At 38.5% G+C, this 23,511-nt stretch overlaps 2 protein-coding genes across 5 annotated transcripts in view; one reads left to right on the forward strand and one right to left on the reverse strand.

The window, feature by feature from the left end:
• LOC117429440 (coiled-coil domain-containing protein 33-like) overlaps positions 1–1,148 on the reverse strand; it is a 108,239-nt gene extending 107,091 nt beyond the window's left edge. The window contains exon 1 of the mRNA XM_058998543.1: positions 950–1,148. The gene's annotated coding sequence lies outside the window, so the exon portion shown is untranslated. The remainder of the gene's footprint in view (positions 1–949) is intronic.
• Positions 1,149–1,235: 87 nt separating this feature from the next.
• The window catches only part of LOC117427785 (receptor for retinol uptake stra6-like), a 32,642-nt gene continuing 10,366 nt past the window's right edge, over positions 1,236–23,511 (forward strand). For 3 of the 4 annotated variants that reach the window (XM_058998546.1, XM_058998548.1, XM_058998549.1), the window contains exons 1-13: positions 1,236–1,391; positions 9,399–9,663; positions 11,205–11,271; positions 13,063–13,148; positions 13,331–13,470; positions 13,701–13,867; positions 16,097–16,222; positions 18,780–18,847; positions 19,138–19,214; positions 19,578–19,639; positions 20,221–20,383; positions 20,943–21,018; positions 22,880–23,013. In XM_058998546.1, coding sequence (XP_058854529.1) covers positions 9,572–9,663; positions 11,205–11,271; positions 13,063–13,148; positions 13,331–13,470; positions 13,701–13,867; positions 16,097–16,222; positions 18,780–18,847; positions 19,138–19,214; positions 19,578–19,639; positions 20,221–20,383; positions 20,943–21,018; positions 22,880–23,013 — 1,258 coding nt within the window. In that variant the 5' untranslated portion in view covers positions 1,236–1,391; positions 9,399–9,571. Of the gene's footprint in view, positions 1,392–9,297; positions 9,664–11,204; positions 11,272–13,062; positions 13,149–13,330; positions 13,471–13,700; positions 13,868–16,096; positions 16,223–18,779; positions 18,848–19,137; positions 19,215–19,577; positions 19,640–20,220; positions 20,384–20,942; positions 21,019–22,879; positions 23,014–23,511 lie in introns of those variants that run through there. The other variant, XM_058998547.1, reaches the window with a different exon arrangement.

Here is a 23,511-nt window from a genome sequence, read left to right on the forward strand (position 1 = left end):
GTGCACATAAACATTAAATTGGACCATGTTAAAGTCTGACACCAGTGCTTTTGGGGATCCCACACCACCATAATGGTTGTTTTAAAAAAATATATTTCATGGCTTTCTTTTTTGCAGTGTATTCTGTATAGTAATGTCAATCTTCGGTTTAGTAGAAAAGACATTCCTCCTTATACTGTGTTGTCATTACAGGAAACAAAAACAGCATTATCTTTTGAGGGGGAAATGACAGCACTTTCATGGGTGAGCCAATCATTTTGAGGTGCCCGTATGCACTATAACCTCCTACTGCTGCAATTAGAAGCAAGGCCACTCCATGAGCGTTGCAATGATAGGTAATCGGTACCAGACTAAAGAAGATTTTTTGATGTACCCAAAGTATATAAGTGAAGTGTTTCATGGAATGGCCCATGTCGTTCTTGTGCAGTAAATATCAGAGTTAACTTACTGTAGTGGCGAGTACGGCTAAAACTGCCTTGTGGGATTTAAACTGTCAACTGGCAGTGCTGAAGTCTGACTGCATTATACATGCAGCTGCAATGTTGCTACACCGATATTAAACTGCAGGCACAACTGCAGCAGTTACAGCTGTTTCTACTGCAGCTTAACCAATTCAATTAAAACTAAACAGTATAATAATAACAATAATAATAATAATAATAATAATAATAATAATAATAATAATAATAATAATAATAATAATAATAAATACACGTTAGAAATCAAGGCAAACATTTTGTTCAGCAATAGTGCCAGGTATTTTTTTTTTTTTCTTCATACTCCCAATACTGTTCAATGCAAATGCCATATTGAGGATATTCATGTTGTGCGATATTAATTTTAACGTACTTCATTTTTATTTATTTTTAAAATTAATTCAATTAAATGAGCAATTACACCGTCCGAAAAGCATGCAAATATACATTATTTATATTGCAATGTTGAATACCTGTATATGGCTCATTGACGTGCTCATGATGCCTATTCTGTTGAATGTATTGCGAGTTCGCAGGTTTTTGTTTCTTTGTGATGAGAATAATAAAGAAGCCACTCTCCCTCACATGGCCAGGTGTAGTGTGCACTGAAGTCACAGTCTTTCTTTCAGCCAGCTATCCGGTAAGTTTGACAGAACACTATCAATCTGTACACACACACACACAGGGTATAAAGTTCTAACTGCGGTTGCATAATGACAGTCCTGTTATGCATGTGAACTGACACTCTTCGGGTGCTGTATAGTTCTTGCAAAACAGGTTACGAATGTATTATGAAAACACGTGGAGTATATCGCCACATCTATTGGATAGGTGTTTAATTGACAACATCTGTTTTTTTTACAAGCTCAAGTTTGGCAACATTGTGAACAAGACGAGGATATCGTAGAGTTACAGGTAAATGCTTTTTATTTATGTTTGAAGTTTAGTTTTGTTTGTTTTTACAGCTTTCATAATGACAGCTTTTTGATATCACGTCACGTTCACTGACAAACTATTGCCTTTGGAACAAAATAAGCTTTGCAGAGTTTAACTATTGTACCGTAATCATTGCAAAAGTGAACACCTGTTTGATTAGCCTTGGGTACTTGCAATTTGCAGAAGAATTATGTTTTTACGTGTTGTTGCAAATTACTCTGCGCGCATTCCTTTCAAAAGTTATTATTAGACTTCTCAAAATCTACTCTATTTAGGTGATTACAGTAAATTATTTAATGATAATTATAAAAGTGAATTTACTTGAGACATTTGCAGAATCTGACCACCTGTGCTAAACCAGACTCGAGAGAGGCAACGTTTCTTATTATCGAGGTCTCTCAAATCTTTATCGAAAGTGACAACCAGGTATTTTTATAACAGATCATTTTACTCAGATGTTCCTATTAAATAACTAACACTCGAATTTATTTAGTTTTTAGTTGTTTTGGAGGTTAATATATACCTAGACTTATAATTTAAAGCGTGTAAATTGTATTTTTTTAAAAAAAAACGTAGACTGTGCAGCCCTATATTTTACATTCAAATTAAACAAAAAATTATTTAAAAAAATTAAGTACATGTATTTATCTGTGGTCAGTTGGTGATGCTTTCAAATACCTTCCAAATGAATTTTCCAAAACTGGTAATGGGGGTAACTTATTTTGAGTTACATACTATATATATATATATATATATAGAACTTGTGCTACAAAAAATGCTAACAAAATTAAAAGCAGATTTTTATATTATTATTATTATTATTATTATTATTATTATTATTATTATTATTATGTGTTATTATTTTAAATGATTCACGTGAGTAGGCCTCATTTATTAAAAATGTTTTTAAAATATCCCCCAGTATATTGAATGGAGACTTTTGTTGAATTATTAACATTTGGTTTACTATTAGTGTTTGCAGTGTGACACGTGCCCTAATGAACTCTGTTCTTGACATTTTAAGCTCTCAGCAAATGTCACTTCACTTACCAATGTCTGGTGCTATGGGAAATATTAACCCCTTAAGACAGGTGATACTAACTAAAACCATATTCTTCAGGTGTTCCTCTATGGTTTCATTATTATCCTGAGGGCACCACAGGCAGACTTCCCTGTTTTGTGGTTTGCTGGCTCACAGAAATCTGGCAGGGCCTTGCTCACCTGTGAATGTAAGCTGGCACTGCTTCATATTCCTCAAAGGCTTCCATTGTGTTTGTCATTGAGGAAGATCAAATAGGAGACTTCAATGGGAGGGGCTGTGCCTGCCTTCTGTTACCTGTATTAAAACGTAATGAGTATACATCCCAAACAAGGACAGTTGAGGCTCTTTGTTCTGGTGCTAAGGAGCGGAATTACTGTAGCTGTACAAACACAGGGGCTGAATAAGAGAATTACTTCTGGACTCTTTAATCATAGACTTTCATTTGCTTGAGAAAATGCCATGCAGTTTGTCTTTTGTGCCATTTTAAGGCGCGTAATTGTAACATAGCCCTCTCTAAGCACAGCCCTCTCATATTTTGTTATTGGTGACTAGTAAAGAGTAATATAAGTTTACAAGTGAACCCTTTAAAAAGTATATTTCTGCTCATTATATAGGGATTGTTAAAACAGAAAGTATACGCCAGTTGGCTAAAAAACGCTCCGTATTTATAAGACCTCATCACTATAAGATGGTTGTTATATCTCTATGTGAACAAGAAAAACAAATTATTTTTAAGGAATGATATGAATTCTATATTAAAGGATTTGTAGAAATTCTAGTCCTGTGTACAGATATCATCCCGAGCTTATACACCAACTGCACACTGCTCAATCCCATTGTTTTTTATGGAGGCCTGCTGTTCTGTTATTAATAAAGGAATGGCAAATAAAGGACGGCTGAGATCACACGAATTCATGACACCTGTTCTAAATCTACTGCTTACTGATGAAACACTTCCTGCACTCGGAGTTAACTCTTTCAGTGCACAGCAGTGATTATTTCAGACAAACAAAGGTAAAAAAAAAACAATTTCAAAAGTTGTAGTATAATAGTGATCATTATTTATGTGGTAAAACTATAAGTAGACATATAATTATGTATTGAACATTAGGGGTTAATCAATTGATGGAGCCAAATACCTCTACAACTATTTCTTTTAATGGTTTAAATGCTGGTTGTGTTGAGATCCACCACCGTTTAGATCAATGGAATAGACCCCAGCATCTTTATGATGAACCCAGCAAAGTAATGTGGTGAGTCATTGTCTGTGACCTTTTATGAACATAAACTCCAAAAATGAGTGTGGGTTTATTTCTGACTTGAACTGTTACCACAAGAGCAGTGATGAGTCTGAGAGTAGACCTGTCCTCCCACAGCCTCTAACATGCAGCACTATTTTCCTGTTCAATGTTGACTTTTGCTAATACAGTGGTGTGTCTGGAAGGATTGAATAGTGCCATTAAACTGGAAATACAAGAATCCACTTTGATTGAATCCTCCTCTGTTAGAGATGTAATATGCATTTGAAAAGCGCCTTGTTCTTCAGCTGTCTTAGTCACTAAGACACATGTTTGATTGCTTCACGGGTGGTGTGTTTTCAGTGAAGGGTTAACTCGACAGTGTTGTCGTAGCAGGGAGATATTTATCTTTTTTTCATTAAAAGCTCTGCTTTGTCAATAGGGCACCTAGTTAAACAGCGTGGGGCCCATTTTATTAATGGGCAATGTAACTGCTCTCCAGGGGCAGTGAATGATTGTGTTGAATATGAGGTTGTTATAGGGGACATAAATCTTCCAGTATTCACAGCGCTGGTGTCAGTTTGATCAAAGGCTTTCTGCTCAGAAAAAGGTTAGTGAGATAGAGAGGATCACATTTCTTCCTAGTCATCCTGGCACCGCACTGTGGAAAGACATGTTCCAGAAACGAGTAACAAAAAATGACTGATACTGTGTTTTATCAGGGTATATTCATTTATTTTGTATATTTTACAGGTCTGAAATATGTTATCTTGATTAATGGGTTATTCTTGTTAAAATTCACTTGGTTTCATTTTTTTGTTTCAGTTCTCACGTCTTGGTGACTTTTTAAACTCAAAAGTTTAAAGCACTCCTGTGACCCCAATGGGGTTCTATGTAACCTTCAAGTACATGTGGTACACCAAAGTGGAACCAATTACATGTCCCCCTGCAACACTCTGCCCCAATTGGACATAAGAAAAAACACAATGGCTCTATGTAGTATTAATAACTGACTTATTTCTTACATACACCAGAAGCAAAGTGTTGTAGGGGGAGCAGTAAACGGAGATTAGACATGATTCTGAAAGCTCTATTTAGGCCCCCCAAGAGTGCTTTACATTTCTTGTCACCAGGATGTAGTGACTGAAGCAGAAAATGTTATGAAGTGAACCTAAACAACAAAAATAATACATTAGTCTGAGACAAGTCTTCTGGCAATAACGAAAGCATAGTATTAATGTTCTTTTATATTTTACTTGTTTTTATTTGTAATTTTACATTGGTTTTCACACACATTACTCAATTACAGGGGTTTCAATGCATCCACACACTATAAATTATGAAACTTTTTGAATGCAACATTCTCACAAAATGGTACATTTTTGGTTTAAACGTCAAAAAACTAACAAACAAACTAACCAAGATAATTAATTGTGCAATGGCCTTTATTCCAACACATTTTCAAAAGCACCAAAAAAGCATTTAAAAAAATAAAAAAGGCTTTTTTAATAAAATAAATGAACTGTGATAATGATGTTTGTTGTTGATGCACACACACAAATTACTACTGTAAAAAATATTGTAGTAATTTGCTTTCGCTCAGGTTCTACATTAAAAACGATCTGGCTTTCCATAATGAAACCAATTTTGCAAGACATTTGTTGTAATAATAAACACTGTCCATAATTGGCACAAACACTATTTTTTAATTGGTTAAATTGCAATGGGACAATTAAGTGCCTAACGTGCGTTTGCAAGAGACAGGTTGAAACACGAATAGAAGAAAACCACAAGATTTACTACTGGAGAGCTCTAAAACTGGCACAGACTTTTACAGTTTAATTGGCATCGCAATTCCACTGTTTATTTTAGATAAAAATAAGACTTGCGTATTTGAAATAGTAATTGTATTTATTGAGATTGCTGTCGAATGAATATTCCTGGCAAAGGGAGGCAGTGTAGTGTATGTATACATGTATGTAAGAAATAGCATGTTGCTGAGGCATTACATCCACTAGGGCAGAGTGCTTTAGGGTGACAGGTTAAGAGTAACCAACTAAAGCGACACTTCCGTCTATCACTGGGATTAACTGGAAAGTGATCTGAAATCAGACCTGTTCATTTCCATCAGTAGCAGATCAAGATCAAATCCATTTCATCTAGGACTCTGTCAACCCCAGTTAGGATTGCGGGCTGGCAGAACTCGATCTCTCGAACTAGCGCTGAAGGAGGAAGCTACCCAATGAGCGTCCAATGTGTGTGTCTGAAGGAGGGGTTTTTATTCTCTGATTGCAGACAGAAAGTGCATATATTATATCGTCAGATGAATGTTGGATGCTAGTGAATTCATTTATCAATAGCAACGTGATACACTGTTGTGGAAAGTCCTGTTGCAGATTGCAGTCTGTAATGTCCGGTCGCAGATTGCAGACTGCAGCCCTTGATTAATATTGGAACGAGAACAGACTGAGTTTTATGATGCCAGGTGACAACTGATTTCATGGTGCAGATAGAAATATTGCATTAGAGCGAAGACATGTTTTCGAGCCCCTTTGAGATCACAGAGGTAAAAAAAATAGTGACCAGGATGTAATGACTGAAACAACATGAAGAAGAATACATTAGTTAAGATACATGTATAGCTGTGCTATTTCAGGCTTCAAGCTGCTCTTTCATAGAGTTGGTTGTAATTGAGCTGGTCTAATACAAAGCTGGTCTATAGGTTTTTCGTGCCCCTGTGGGCTGTTCTATGTTCTGTTCCAATTACAAGTAGCTTTTTGCTTGTGTGTGAAGGAGCTATTGTTGCGCCTGGCCTTGTGCAATAATTACAGCCTCATTACAGTGACGTAATAACTGCTTGTGTATATCTCTTCATTGTTTGCTATATTCTTTATCTGAGAGTTTCTAAATTGGTGGCTTGATTAGTTTTGGAGGAGTTTTCCAGTGTGTTACAGATAGATGCTTTTCTTCAAGGGGACCTTTAACCCTAATCCCTGCCTAATGATGAATACAAATGAAACCTTTGAGATTGTGCGGCAGTGGAAAAGTTAACCCTTTAAGCGGTGTGACGAGCAGCAGTAACTGGAAGGTTATTTGCCCAAGCAAATAACACCAATGAGCTGGAAGATGATTATGCTCCTGTTTAAAAGACAGTGTGTGTGGTTTTCATTGTTTGGGTGAAAACTTTGTTAACAATCTGTAACTGCATGTTTCGTTCCACCATCATTATAAAGTATGCATGTTTTATATAATCCAGCACGTTTGAAGCTTTCATAAGTCCCCAAGTAGCTCACCTGTTAAAGGCACAGGCAGGGGATGTTGCGGGATTAGCGAGGATAATGGCAAAAATCAAGGCTAAAATAATTAGGCGCTCTAAATTATAAAAAATAAATAAAAAAAACTGTATGTACACTGAAAAACATTTTGAGGTCTTCATTATGTCTACTAAATTTAGCTAAACTGCAAGTTGACCGTTTTATACTGGCTTCATAACCATTCCATCTTGCTCAAGCTGGCCCAAAAGTGAACTATACAGATGAGATAATAAATATGGCAAATATCAGTGAGTGCACACACAATAATATATGATAATTAGGAACACATATAGTGGGATAATAAACACATTTTAAAAATGTTATGCCGATTTCAGGGGTATAAAGTATTTTTTGTTTATCCTGACTTAATAAATTGAAGGGCTTTGATTTATATATATTTTTGGGCTTGTCACAAAGTTCACCCACTTCAGTGAGTGGCTCATTCCAGGCACAAACTGCAGGGCCAGGAACAGAATGATCACCTTTGCTCCCAGCCTTCTATTCTCAATGCACATGACCGCATTTCTCTGTGAAAGGTACCCATGTGATAGCTAACCTTCAGCCACTGCTCCAGCAGTGCCTGTCAAGTAAACAGAGCTGTTCTGTGGTGCAAAACAGAGGGGGGCAGGGGTGTCTATCCCCTCGTTCTGCCGGTCAGGTGGTGGGCCCTTAAACCAAGTGGGTTTGAGGGGGGGGGGGGGGGGGGGTGTGTTTGTCCTTTACTACAGAAAGGTGTTTGAATATTACAATGCACACACTATTGTCTCTTATTGCTTACACATGTGATTTACTAAGTAATAATTTAACATGTAATGCTTTAAAACATTTCTGTAGTGGGTAATGAATTAATTCCATCTTGCAGTAACTCTTAGTTCTTACAGTAAATGTTTTAGTTAAGGAAACCATTATAAGTGGCTATATGCGAACAGTAGACATGTTTATTAATTGTGCTACTAACAGCTCTACATACTGTATGTGTATTCATTTATAAGACTGTTGTAATATTACACGATTTATATATATATATATATATATATATATATATATATATATATATATATATATATAACCTCTTGTAGATGTCTTAACTAAAGAGTTATGTTACTTGTGCAGTTTGCATTGACCGAAAAAAAAATCCTCTAACCACATCACTTCCTTCTAGTTTTCCAGAAGACTACAGGATCGCAAATACTTAAAGCGACAGTAAGGATTTACACAACCCGGTAATATAGGGCACAGCGCTACAACTTTCCATTAATCTGTAACACTTTGCAGGTCATTTCACCAGAGAGTTGAACTCCCTCCGGTCCTTCAATGACTGATTTAACACTGCTGTCATGAAGTGACCAAGGAAGAGCAAGCCTAACCATACGAAGTTAAAAGAAATCTCTCTCATGGATATATTTAATATCCTCCATCATATCCCATTTGTGTTTTCAGCATTGAAATGGGCATTTTTGAAAATTGTTATTTCATTATTTCATAAGCTTGATCCCCAGTTTGTACTGGGATTTTAACAAGATCCCAAAATAGCTCCATTAGTGCAATATCCACTGCAGTTCATGGGTCCACAAATGTGGTCATGACTTTGTTAAATGCATACCATGCCACGATATGTATTTCATTTATAATACTAATACCAGTGACTGCACTTGTGCATTCTATACTGAATGAGACCCTGCATCTCACCCACACTGAGCCAGGGCAGAGTGAGATTGCGTTAGTCTACAGGCTACTTCATTGGAATCTGCTTTTATTAAGGGACATAATAGTGACAGTGTGTGTTTGGGCAGGACGTTAGTTACATAATGAAAATACAGTTGTTTAAAGAGTGAAAAAAACAAATGCCAACAAACGTATATTTTTTTTATTACCACGTTTATGACTGTGCAATAACACTTGATAAGAATAAATGTAGCAAATACTGGGGTCAAGACAGATGTTGACATTTACAATTCTACTGACAATACAGATACAGTATTGGTACATTTGGGTTGGCTAATTCTCCAATAATATCCAGTCTAGGTTGAGGTAGAAGCCACAAATGGGAAAAGGAAGATTCAAAAGTCCTCCCTCTGAGTTTCTAAATGACTCTGGGTGCACTGGTAACTCCCACACCCCCCTCCCCACACCCACTTTAAAAAGTTATCTTCCCTCTCCCTGCTCTGTGACACACCAGCCCAATAGAAAGCTCCTGAAGTTTATTTAAGTCCATAATCCGTGGCCACGAGTGGAGATTGGTTGGTTGTTTCTCGCTAAATGTCCTCTCCCCCTTTTTACTTCACTTATAGCCAGAGCCGTGTAATCCGTCCTGAAAAGAGTTTTATTGAGAGGGAGCGTTGGGGTGTGCATGGACCAGCAACAATCTGTCAATTCCGTCTCTCCACTGCAGGGGGAGCCGACACCAGAAGACTAGAAGCAGGGGACACATAGACACAAAACAGCTGCTTCAACAGGTTTGCTAAAGTTCAGCCCCTCTCAAAACAAGTGGATACCAATTGGAAAACAAAGACCGCCTTTACTTCTTTTAAATCCAAGGGAAGTGTTGAGACCTATCTACAAACTATGACTTCTAACATGTCTGATGTTCATGAATACTATGATTATGCAGACTTGTACAGCAACGAGCCTGCACGGGCGACTGTACCTCCAGAAGAGTAAGTACTGCATCCCATTCCATTGCGTTGTTTATTTTGTTGAGGCTCTGTAGGCATTTCTGGAATGCGTGGTATCAACTACTCCCTCATACTGGAGCTTCCGCTTCGGTCTCTGATAATTATTGCAAACGCAATTAAAACGCACCTTGCGGTGTTTGATCTAGACCTTGTGATTTATTGAGATAAATATACGTTCTTGTGAATTGCCTGATACATTAGGGTTAGCTTGCATTTGGCTTTGTATAACTCTTTGAGCTCCAAGTAACTTTATAGTACTGTCGGATAACCAAAAAATAGTCTCTTATACTGAAAAATAAATACAAGTGGAACAGGACGCTATATAAATGTAATCTTTGGAAATGTCAACTGGAATAAAATGGTATGTATTATTTTAAATGAGTCATTTTAAAGTTTCAAGTTTTACATTTAAAGTTTTACATTAAAAAAAGTAAAATAATAAAATCAAAGGTTATAAGATGTCATACTAGTTCTTTAAATATGATTTACTAGCGATATCCTGTATTACACCTAAGCTGTACATCCCATTGAGACAGCCATGCTCTTATTGTTTTTCTAAGTCACATATAAGAAATCATGGTACAATGTTATCATTCTGTTCAGTTTAAGTTTGTTCATGTAGGGTATGCAGGATATGACATATGTTTGTTCGAAGGCACTAGCCTGATGTCACATTTACTCTACTTTCCTGAAGAAGACAGAAACATTTGTCTATTTGGCGCCGTTCTTCAGCTATTTAAATACTAATATTCCCAATAAGAGTGACAACCAGCTTAAGCATTCAATAAGCATTCATTCTGTCATACACAGACAGCCTTATACTTTACTTCCCCTTGAAGATTTTAAAAATACAAAAGAAACTAAATAAATTCAATGACAAACATTTGAAACTCACAAGGCAACAGATGTTCTATCATTTTGACACAGTTTGGTGTTACAATATGAAGCTAGTTTACTGTTGACATCTGCCTGTCATTTTACTGCTCAAACAGAATAGTGATGCCAGGATGGGTAGGGGGTTCTTTTTTAATCTTGATAATGCCGGACCTCATTTCTAATGGGATAACCCCGGTGTTACCAGGATTAAGACCTTAGGATGCAACTTAAAGCAACTGTCTGAAAAATGCATTTATGAAGCAGTAAAACACAAGCACTTTGGGCTGAGTTAATACAAGTGTGTGTTTTAACTGTTTGAAAAAATGTTTTCATTTATTAATCAAGCTTCCTGTACAAAAAGGTTATCAACCATCATCAAGGACACTTGGAGGGGAAACTTAAATAAAAAATTGTAACGATAAATTGTTCCTGGATCTCCATTTCAAAGAGTTTGGTCAAGATCACAAGATAACTTCAAATTGGTTTTGTTGAGATCCTCAGAATCATGCATTCTTCAACCACAATAGATAGGAACGTTTTTAGTTTTTGTTTTTTTTTCCACTGCAGGAACCCAAATTGATTGAGTGATTGTTATAACCACCTTGTACTGTCTGTTTCTATGTTCAAAACTGTTCTTTATCTTTCAGAATTATCTTGCCATGTTTCCCCACTGCATCTGACAAGCTCTATCATACCTGTATCTCTGCACTGTCTGTAAGTATGCCTTTGTGGCAATGTGCTCCGCCCCTGTGTGCATGTGTGTGTTATATGTTGTATGTTGCGTGTGTTAATGTTGGTGTATAGAGATGGGTACACGGGATATAAACGGGTTTGTGTTTCACGTGGTATTTAAATTGTATTATTATATTTAGGCACGGGATTGCACATCACTTCACGTGCATTTAAAGTATGTAATAGTATGTGAGCACGGGGTTGCACAGAATTAATTCACGTGCTGGGATTCAAGTGAATAATTAATTAGTAATTGAATCCCAGCACAACAGTATATATAGATGCACGTTTGACTCACTCGGGGTTGGGTGTTCGAGAGTGGAGAACGGGAGAGAGAGAAGGAGAAAGAAAAGCAAAATAAAACGTAAAGTGTTTGTTCTCACCGTGTTTGTTTGTCTCCGTGCACCGTTTGTTAAGTGTTAGTTCGTTTTTGTTTGTCTCTTTATTTTGGCTACCAGTGCCGTGCCCTGTGTTTTTGTATGTTTACAACCTTTTTATTTTCTGTCTGTTAATTATTAAATGCTGAGCACGATCACGCGCTCAGCTTCACCAAAACCCCAAGTCTCTGTCGTTTTATTTCCTGGATCTGGTCTGACGCCACCCACTCCGGCCGTCTTTGTGACAGCCTTCTATTGTATGTATTGAAGGAGCATTTGTCGGTTGTGAGCAGTGCGCTGATAGTCATCTGAGTGCACATGAGCCAAGAATGAGATATAGGTTGTCCCAAAAAAACGAAAGCCCCATGTGTAGCACACGGATTGCCCTTCATATGAATGATTTAATAGAATTCCTGTTAATTGTTCACTAATATATAGAAGCTCCCTTTTGCAAGTCAGTTTGAGTTACGACTGGTAAGATCTGACAAACTAGATGCTCAGTTGGCAGGTTCTTCTTTACTGCACTAATTCCTGAAGAAATGGTCTCAAAAGGGGTCATGACGTGTATACCATTTTGGAGACTTTTACTACAGTTCACCTGCAACTGCCGTGATGAAAATAGAGGCTGTAAATCCTTGAAGAATGGGTTCCCTTTAAACAATTTAAATATGTTTTGTAGAATCGTCAAATTAGTGTCATACTGGGTGACTATTATGTCTGGTGTTTCTATTATGTTTAACTAACTTCAATTGGTGTTCTGTGCAGTCAATCAGAATATGGCTTAGCTCAAGAGGTCTTGCTTCTGTTTAGTTCAAGGTGAAAGGTCAGTCACCTGAATGACTCTTTCTAGAGTTGTGTGGTTGCTCAAGTCTGTTTCCTCTGAATGTTAGAGTTCACTTCGACCATGACGTGAAATCCGGGTCAAGTCTTCGAGTGACCTTCAAAGATAAGGGCCGCTGAGCAGAGGATGTGAAGGCTCTGGCCTAGGACACGTGGGTCAGTTCCCTGTCTGCTAAGGGCCTTTCATCCTTGAGTGGTGCCTTGCTCTTGCTGTAGAAAAAAAGAGATGTAGGTTCTATTTAGAGAGCATTACAAATTCAAGAGTGATGTAGGTTAATTCATGGAGGCAGTTTGGCTCAGTAGTAGTTGGATCTGAGGTACTGAAACATCATGTGGCTCTGTTTTGTAGAGCTGGTGTATAGGGAGGTAGAATGGGCTTGTGGGTAGGGCTGAGGTACTAAAAAAAGTGGGTCCTATAGGTAAGTACTCAAACTGGAGTATGACGAATAAATGCCAGTTTGGTCTCAAATATATGTCAGGGTACAATTGAAATGTTGTGTGAGTCTTTGTAGTAAGCTATTAAATAATATATTAATTCTGAATTGTTTTTCCCTAGCTTGTTGTTCTCTTGATCCTTGCTGCCTTTACAAAACGTAAGAGGCTGTGTCCAGGTTTTTTAAAAGGGGTTCCAGGGTTACTCAGGTAAGAAAACTATTTACCCTTTGGGGTGAATTAATCACAAATTCAATGTCTCTTGTACTTGCCCGGAGGACAGCTGTTTTTGTTGTTTTTTGTTTTGTTTTATATTTACTAAATTGTCACGGCCACCATGTTAATAACACAGAGTCCCAGACTAAGCCCAGTCCTGTCTCCTCTCTCCCCAGCCCAGTGAACTTCCTCGATCACACCCAGCACAAGGGCCTGGTCGGGGCTGTCTTTGGGGGACTCTTCTGCAGGCTGGTTGTGGTGGTCCTGGCTAAGAACCCCCTGCCTTTCACAGAAGACCCTGCCCCCGAGAACAAAGGTGTTGAACACAACCCCTCTCTACATGGGGATGTAAAGGCTGTGACACACAGGGCAATTGCTGCTAATGGAGCTGTCATTGTTGGACTTCTAGATTGGCAAAGAAGGGCAGGGTGTGGGGCATGGTCTTGCAGTGTAGTTGGCTAACTCACTAGGTTCTAATTGTTTTCACCTCTGGAAGCCTGGGTAATACTTGTAGTTCTAACTACGGTGTCGCCCTTGTTCCCTCAGAGTACTGGAAGATCCTGGCCCTCTTCTACTACCCTGCTCTCTACTACCCCCTGCTGGCCTGCGGTACTCTCCACAGTCGTGTGGGTTACGTCCTGGGGAGCTTGCTGTCCTGGACTCACTTCAGTGTCCTGGTCTGGCAGAAAGTGGACTGTCCTCAGACGCCAGAGGTAAAGAGGAGTGGCTGCTCAAATTTTTGTTATCCATAACATTTCCAGCGGAAGAGAAGGAAGGCCTGTGATAAGTATGCCAGTGCAAATAAGAGGTATGATTGGTTAGCACTTCTATAAAACAGAAAACTGAGAAGCATTAAATGCATCTTGATGTGAAGAGCACTGCAGGAACCTTGACCCCTGATGATGCTGAGCAGGGGTTTGGAGGCAGCTGCTACTGAGACAGAGGAAAGCTTGACATCTCTATTGGAAATCATGGGGCTTCCTTATGAGAGGGTTTATTATAGCAATCTGTTTGGGTAAGAACAGTTCATGAGACCACTGAGACAGGTTGCACCATCAGTGCTAGATAATCTATTCTCAAGCGAGTGGATTTTCATTAAAAATGGAAAGTGACGTGCTTAATACCGGGAACAAGCAACTTTATAAAACATTGTCATCAGCATGGCTGTACGCTTCTAAATCGTCCCATCTAAACAAAAAAGAAGTGGATCCAATTGAAACATACCAGTACAGGGATGGAAATAAGACTCCTGTTGCATAGCAGTTTCTCCCATTCCACGTTTTAGTACAAGCTTGATTAGCCACAGTGTATAGGTAACAAACACAGTTGTGTCATATTAAGCACATGGTAAAACCAGGAATGGCTCAAACTGCAACGAGAGGCTTCATTTGCTTGTCAACATCTGTTGCTGTGAGATCAGACATCTTCAGGCCGCCTCATCGGTAACTTGATTGCAGAATAAAGAAACCAGATTAACATTAAAATCCCTTCAGTTAAATACACACGCTTATATACAGGAGGTATGTTGAATGCTGGCTGTTACCTTGTTTAAGTGCACAGCCTATTGAAGGCACTGATTTGAGGACTCGATACCCAGATCCTCTGAATCTAAACCAGTTTCGAGCTGGAAGCGGTTGGGATTTTTTTTTTATCAAATCAAAGTACATGGGTTCAGAAACTTTGATACCTCCATACCCAATCAATCATTTGTTTTCATATTAAAAACAATCCGATACATGCTAATATAGAACACCAGGGACTGTATTTTCTTGATAATATTTAAACATTTTAAGCTTCCTAACAATCGCCTCTGAAAGTTAATGTACTGAAAATTGTAGCATCATTGTGGTTAGCTGAAGCCGTCTCTTTCGATGTCATTGATTTCAGTGATTCAGTGAGCTCCTTGGGGCCTCGTGATGGGGTGAGCTCATGAAGTGTATTTGAATGAGTAATGGGGTGCTTGTTCACCATTTTGAGTGTCTGCTACTGTTCTGGTGTTTTTGATGACATGCTTTTTTCTTCAGAGAACTTTTCCTGCTTGGATGTTTTAAATAAACCAAAAAAAAAACTATCTCCTCGTCTGTGGAGCTTTAGCTAATTGTGGTTCTGCTCCACACAGTAGCTCTGTTGTTTGGGTTTGTGAAGCAAAAGAGGGACTCAAGCTCTGGTCCATTTTGCGACAGCCTGTCTCAATCAAGAGGCTTTCTTTCCCGTGGCTAATCTTGAGCTCTTTGTGAGCTGAATTGCAACATTCCTGATACCATGAGGTAAACAACTCTATCTACTTAAATTCATGAAAAGCAAGGCTTTAAAATCCTTTTTTTAATCTTCATTAGCTTTAGGAAAATTCACAGGCCCCCATAATCGTTAGGTTAAACTCATTTTATTTTATTTTAATTGCTATAGGGCTACGCATGTATTTCCAGATGGATATGGAATGCATTAACATTTCCTGTGCTGCAGGTCAGCCTTACTCTGGCCGACCATGACCTACAGCATTTGATATTTAAACTTTTTAAACATTTTTGCTGTTTATTTCATTTGTGGCACATTGTTTGGTGTATTTCAGGATTTGCCTGATAACCAAGTCTTTATTTTGTTATGACGAGCTTTTGGGTTCTTGTCTTTTTTATATTTGAATGTGGGGTATGCGGATTGTTCAAGTCCTCATTCAAACAATGCACTGGTCATGTCCGTAACTCTGCCTGTCACACTACCTGCTGAATGCAGTAACTGCTTTGGTTTTGCATCGGTCTTCACCAAGCTCTTATCATGCACTCCTAGCCTTCTGGTAGATGTTTTCAGATTGCATTTGGCTGGAATCTGATTAGCTGTTGATTTTATACACATCATATGCAGTTATAAGAACCCTCTGAATATGCCTGCACTGTTTCTAAAGAGGTACAAGAAGAATAATAATAATGTTTTTCCCTCTCTTTCAGATCTATAAATTTTACTCTCTGCTGTCCAGTCTTCCACAGATCGTCTGCCTGGCCTTCCTCAGTTTCCAGTACCCTCTGCTGCTGTTTAAGAATTCAGGGACTGCCGGGCAAACTAACACGAGCGAGGTAAGCGTGTCATGATGAGAAGTGGCCGTTGCTACAGCAATGCCAGGATTAATCCGGCGCAGTAGAGTTATGCAAAGCTATAATCTGATTGGGTACAGTTTGTAAAACCCCTGAGGTGTTGCAAAGTAACCGTGCCAGTGAAAAAGACATGCCAATGAAATATACAGAGATCCCGTGCATGGATAGGGAGAGGCAGTGTGAGGCATGTGCTAAGAGAACAAAGAACACTAAGAATCTACTCCAGTAGCACGTTTGCACCATATGAGCTAGCCCTAAACAACTGCAGTGTATGTATGAGCTATTAAATGAGCATACTGAGATTTGTGAGATTTAGGGATATGAATCTGTATCAGGTTATTCTTCTTGTTATATAGATTCAAGGTGTATTTTCTGTTTCACTCATCACATCCTAGTGACTTTATATATTTTTAAATCACCCCTGTGACCTTAATAGAGCTCTTAAAAACCCAATCTCTAAGTACAGCTGGTACACAATAGTGTAACCATTATTATTATTATTATTAGTTTGTTTAGCAGACGCCTTTATCCAAGGCAACTTAGAGACTAGGGTGTGTGTACTATGCATCAGCTGCAGAGTCACTTACAATTACGTCTCACCCGAAAGACGGAGCACAAGGAGGTTAAGTGACTTGCTCAGGGTCACACAATGAGTCAGTGGCTGAGGTGGGATTTGAACTGGGGACCTTCTAGTTACAAGCCCTTTTCTTTAACCACTGGACCACACAGCCTCCCTAAATTGTCCCTCTGCAACACTGGATGTGGATGTAAGAAATAGCACATTTGTTCAATGTTGTATTATTGTAATAATTTTTACTGATTTTAGTGGTATTTCTAGGGGGATTGGTGGGATACAGGTTAAAGGTTAAATACTGGTTTACTAGTTGTTTAATTTAAACACAAGTTATATTGATGTCACTTGGGGTGCTTTAAATTTCTGACTTTGAAAAAGTTATTATGATGTGATGACTATAATAGAACATTATAGACAAAGTGAACAAGGAGAATGCATTTGTTAAGTAACTGTGATTTTATGTTTTGTTTTTTTTCTCCATACCTGAACCCATAAAGTTGCTCTTTTAAGAGTCTTTGCACTGGAGCAAGTGACTGATTGTGAACTCGGCTGCTGAGAGATGGGAATCTTGGTGTTTTCAAGCCTGTGAAGCAGTGTGTTCTTCTGGACAAAGCTCAAGGTTCTGAGAGGCAGTGTAGCCTAGCGATTATAGCTGAGAGCTGGTGGGTAGTGTGACCTAGACACTGGATGGAGATGGTCAAGCCTAGTGGCAAGATTTATTCAAGTATTTTCCCCACAACTGTTATTAAAATGCATGCTAGCCATTTATATATTTTGATTTTGTTTCAGTGTGATAATCAGTGTTGTAGGGTGCAATAGAGACAAATTCACCACCATTTTGTCCACCGGGTTTGTGGTTTGTCTGTTTTTAATGTTAAATGTGAAATTTTGTTGTAAACGGTTTTTGTGTGACAGAGTATTAATTTCTCATCCAGAACAGCTCTTTCCATATGGTCTTCTATGGCATTGACGTGGCAGTGAAAATGTTTTGTTTCAAGGGCCAGTGATAACACAAGCTGTTAATTACTAGTATATGGTACTACAGTGGTCATATTGCATTTCTCATATATTGCTGTTGCAATTGTATGAACCTTGTGCTGCGGTATCAGCACCACTGTGCAATATTTCTTCTAAATTCATTGTGTTTCCATGCTGTGGTCTCGTAGTTTGTTTTATTCTATTCCAATGGAATAAATCAATCTTGGGTAGGAACTTGCAGTCAACTGGAAACAGTACTTAATGGGTGTAACTTGGACAAGAACACTGCTCCGAAATAAGAGTTTCTAATTCCTTGAATGACCCCAGTAGACCTTCATGGCTCTACTGTTTGATGTAATTGGTTTACACAGTGTTTCATCAATTCATAACAGATTATAGCAGTGTTGTGATTATTTCCCACAGAGTATTGGCTACTGAAACAATGCAAGGCCTATTCGTTAATAAACTCAGGAAAATCCTTGTTACAACACAGCCTTGAGGAAAGGCTCACAAGTGTGGTGTTCAGCTGTCGCCCAATCAGGGAGCTCTAGGCCTGATTAGCAGAAATCAGGAATGGCAGTCTGATTCTGAGGACTTAGTAAGAGGATTGTGTTCCTGTGATTCCCTCCGGTCTGGCCTCACTCCAGCATTTTTGTTTTTTTGGCAGCTTGGTTCTGGGATTTTGAGTGGATTTTATTCAATTTTAGTATTTTCAAAACTAAGTTAAAGAGAAACTTGGGATGAAATATTAGAGTTATCTTAATTTGTGCTGTTTTAGGTTTTTTTTTTTTTTATCATTTTGTGTTTCAATCATCACATCCTGGTGACTGTTGAAGCATCCATCTCAACAGAGCCTTCAAATCCATCCTCCAAGTATGTCTAGTGCACCATTAACCTGACCCCCTGCAACACTGTCTTTAGTATGTGTTAGAAGTATGTTTAATGCATTTTCTATTGACACTTACACCAAGCCACCTTCTCTTCCAGGACCTGCACAGCAGCTATTACAAGGAGTATGTGCAGAAAATCCTCAGGAAAAAAGTCACCAAAAGCAGGTGACCCCCTAGTATTTTGTATGCTTATCTAATATTGGAGGCTTCCAAACCAGTAGAAATACGTAACCTATTACCTTATGTCATGTCATCTTTAGCACATGTGACAGAGGCTTCTGTAATTTCCAGTGAAGAGGCCATGTCCTTTCTTTTTTAATGGTTTAAAAGACGGTGGTAGTATTTTGATCTGCCACAGTTTAGAACAGTTAAAGAAATTCTTTTGTCTATGATTCTTCAGTCTGGAATTGAAAGGTAACCAGTGAATTACTTTTGCATGCTTTGCAATTCTACAGTTCCAGCACTTTTAAGCCCACGATACCTTCAAGAATCTCTGCTGCCCTGCAATCTTATATCTACACTCCAGAGGACGGTAAGGGCAACTTCACTCTTTTAGTGCTTTATAGAAATAATTGAGAATGGGGAAAGGCTGGGTTAGCCTTGCTGGGCCACAGGGCCCCATTTGTTGGCTTTGCAACAAAGAGAGGTCCCTCCATGGCAGGCTTGAGGCGTGCTTCTTGGGGAATGTTGGGCAACATTGGGCAATGTCTGGAAGCTCACAAGGCCACCTCTTCTAATATCCATACTCTGCATAATAACATTTGAGGACTTCAGTCTTTAGTGCTGGCCTTTTTGTGAGCACCAATATTCATCACAGAGAAAGACAGACAAAAAACCTGCAGTGCTAATCGCTGTGGTAACTTGTGTAAATCGCTGTGGTTTTTATATTTTTCAGGTTTCAGATTTCCTTTGAAGCTGGTTATCTCTGCCGTGGTATCAATCATTTCAGTGTATCAGGTAACAGGAATCATTTCTATATTAATATATAGAAAGAGAACTGGTGTAAATGATTTCACATGGAAGTTTGTAACATGGGGATTCTATTATTTATTTATTTCTTAGCAGACGCCCTTATCCAGGGCGACTTGCAGTTGTTACAAGATATCTCATTATTTTTACATACAATTACCCATTTATACAGTTGGGTTTTTACTGGAGCAATCTAGGTAAAGTACCTTGCTCAAAGGTACAGCAGCAGTGTCCCCCACCTGGGATTGAACCCACGACCCTCCGGTCAAGAGTCCAGAGCCCTAACCACTACTCCACACTGCTGCCCATTTATGGACAGGTCTGACTATAAAAACATTTTAGTTTTACTACATATTGTACAATTTGTTGTAACTAACTTTGTGAAGGCCTATAGACTATTTTGTGGCAGAAGTACTGCCTGTTTTGTGTCAATCATTGCTATTGCTGTGAAACTGTTTGAAGCTGTTTCTAAAGGATCTTTGAAGCTTATTCTCCTGTTTTCAAACAGTTACATCGAATAAATCCGAGCCACGCCCTGCTGGCTGTCACTTCCACTTCCCTGTCACTAGGTGATGCTGTTGCTGGTGTTGCTGGTGATTCCCACCCTGCAGAAAGTGCGAGGGGGAGTGAATGAGGACATTGCCTTCCTGCTGGCTGGCTTTAACATCATCCTGTCAGAGAACCGGGCCGAGGTGGTTGAGATTGTCAAAAATTACCTCTGGACGGTGGAAGGTGGGTGCCACAGTCTGGCCTCTTAATGCACCCCATGGCCTCTATAGAGCTGTCAGACATGTCTTATAAAGTTGGCCATTCTACAGTGGGTGTTCTTACGGATGTATTTCTTACATCCACTAGGGGCAGAGTGCTTCAGGGGGAAAGGTTCGTCAAGAAGAAGAATGCATTCTTTAACTGTGATCTTTCATACCCACAGTTGCTCTTTAAACTATATTTTAATATATACAGTATGCATTGTATACAGTGATAACAACATTCTCAAAAAGTCTGTTATATTCTATTCCAATGGAATAATTAATTATGCAAAAGTCTTCCAGTATTCATGTTCCTTTGCTACCAGTCTGCCGCATTGTACAGCTGCTTCCTGCGCAGCAGGTATTGGGTATTAAAACAGTAAAATAATAGAGTCTGATAATGTTTTTAGGTCATGATGGGTCAATGAGTTTTAAAGTTTACAATTTCAAAAGTATTTAGTGTTGCATACGTTGTATACCGTATCTGTTTAAGTATGTCCATACTCTTATTGACAGCAGTGCGATGTGTCTTTGTGTTTCAGTGTGCTACATCTCCACTGTCACTCTGTCCGGTCTTGTAACCTTGGTGATGCTCATGAGGTCCATGGTTTTGCACAGGTAAAGACATTTCAGTGTCCACAAAACTTGCACGACAGCGGGTTCAACACACTGGGTAAACATGGCTGTAAACCAAGTAACTGTTAACCACTCTTAAAAACTTCTAGTGGAACGTTTCTCATTGAATTTGTTACGTTTCTTTGAGCATTTCTAAATTCAGCACTGTTGTTTTGTTTTAGTTTTGGAAGAAATAGTGATAAGTGATGATTGAGAACACATATCAATAAACAGACTATAGATTCTGTGCATATAAACAAGCTATGAGAGGCAAACTGATTCCCACGGTGCTTTTACTTTCATTTAAATGATGCAACATTGTGTTGGCTGCACATTTAAGTTGATTTGTTTTGGTGTTTGATGGGGTTTCCCTGAAATTCTGGGGCTTATTTTGACGTGCAAAAATCTAATTTTCTGCGATTTGTAACAATGTAAACCAGCAAGAAACACTTAGTTGCATGGATACGTTGTTCTGTTACTGTTCTGAGTCGTATCTTACTAGTTTTATACCATTTAAAAGTGGAAAGTTACCTCTCTGAAAATAAGCCTTCTGAGTTCATGCAAGAGGCAAATACTAGATCTCTGTTTTTAATCACGCTTATTAATGTGCCTGTTTCACCTTATTTCTTTTGACCAACGGCTGCCTCAGCTCAGCTTCTACATTTCCGTGCACAAATTCTCCAACCCATCACTGAGTACAATACATGGGATGCTTTTAATGAGGCTTTTAATAGCTTGAAGACAAGCTTTTAGTTCAACACGAGTTCAGAGATGATTTTAGAAAAACAATTGAAATCCTGATTATGTAATTCTCAAGATAACAGTAATTTGTTAACATAGCAAAAATGTGTCCTTTTAGAGTTTAATTAATTTGTCTTCTGTGTCAGTCCCTGCGCCTTTTTTTTTTTTAATTAGATTTGATTTACAAATTACTTCTAGATACAATGGGCCAGATTGACTGAGCTTAAATCCTCATACCGTGTGCTCTCCCAGTAAAGCCTTTTGAACCTACTTATTGTGTAACGACTATTAATACATAAGCCTTGCCTTACCATTCTGAGTTGTGTATGTCTACTCTGTAAAGTGGACTTTGTAGACTTAGTTAAGCTGTACTATTATCTTACTGCCAGTGGGGTCTGTATTTTTTTTTGTCTTCCTAATTGTGTGCTGTCAATGGAGCGCTTCTGAAAGTCATAGAGGCATTGGTGCTGTGATTGAGAGTTTTACCTCATTGCTCTCACTTGAAATACACTTTTAGTCATTTAGTCCTGGACCTCTCTCAAGCAAATACTGGCAATTATGCCACAAACACAAGTAGCTTCAAATGACATTTTTATATATATATTTATCTTCCTTTACCTTTTTAATGACATTTCCAATCGTTCTGAAAAGTTTTTTATATTGATTTGGTTTTTGTATGGCCTGAGACAGCGCTGTTTTGAAAAGCCCAGAAATGTACTGAGTTTGCCAGAACTTCTAATTTACCAGTAGTGCCCTTTTAGTTTGAACTCTCAATGAACCCTCCTTGTTTTTCAAAAGTGAAGCCTCTGCACTTTTTACTTTGGGTTTTAAAGCTTAGGCATGTCATCTTAAGTGGTGTGTTTAGTGTTATATATTAACACAATGTTAATACACTCTAATTTACTGATGTGCTTGTGACTTGTTTTGCAGTGTCATATACAATAAAAAAACTGCTCTCTTTTTATACCTTTTAAGATGTAAACATTATTTTTACGTTTGTCAGTATATGACAGTGAAAATATTCAGACTGTTGTTGATTCGTGCATACTTCATTTATCCTACATAAGCAATGGTTTCTATTTCTGCACTGTGTACTTGTTTCTGTATTGATATCTCCTCTCAGATCTAACCTGAAAGGTCTGTACCGAGGGGACATTTACAGTGTCTACAATCGCCAGAGAAGCATCCGACCGTCCCGGCCTGCCATCGTCTGCTGGATGGGTTTCACCAGCTACCAGGCTGCACTCGTCTGTATAGGTAATGCAGTGGTGACTGTACAATAGCAACCTCATAGTCACTTTACACAACCTAGTGATGACATAATACCAGGGGGAGTCATGCCTGTGATAATAGTCTGACCATGTCGATGACATCATAGTTTAACATCCTCAATTCATCACTATATAGAAAGCTTAGCAGCTGTTGTACTTTATCACTTCCTGTGCCACAGTAAGGCAGTTTAGATTGTACTTGGAAAGAACAGCATATTCTGAATTAAAGTATCACAGCCACCAGTGACAAGATTGCTTATGCTAATAAGAGCTGAGAAAGTGGATTTTAAAACCTTAGTAATTCCTCCTTAAAGTAACTCATGATGCAGTCATGAGATGTTAGTAAATCATAGCCTAAACAGCAGCGTCTGCACCCTGGGGAATATACGCTACATTTAAGGTTTGATGAGATTGGATGATGGTTTATAACAGCAGGCATCTCATTTCAAAGCCTTTCAAAGAATAGGCCTGTCAAACAAAACAA

This window comes from Acipenser ruthenus, chromosome 24, assembly GCF_902713425.1.
Source record: "Acipenser ruthenus chromosome 24, fAciRut3.2 maternal haplotype, whole genome shotgun sequence".
In the NCBI taxonomy this organism is placed as follows: Eukaryota; Metazoa; Chordata; class Actinopteri; order Acipenseriformes; family Acipenseridae; genus Acipenser; species Acipenser ruthenus.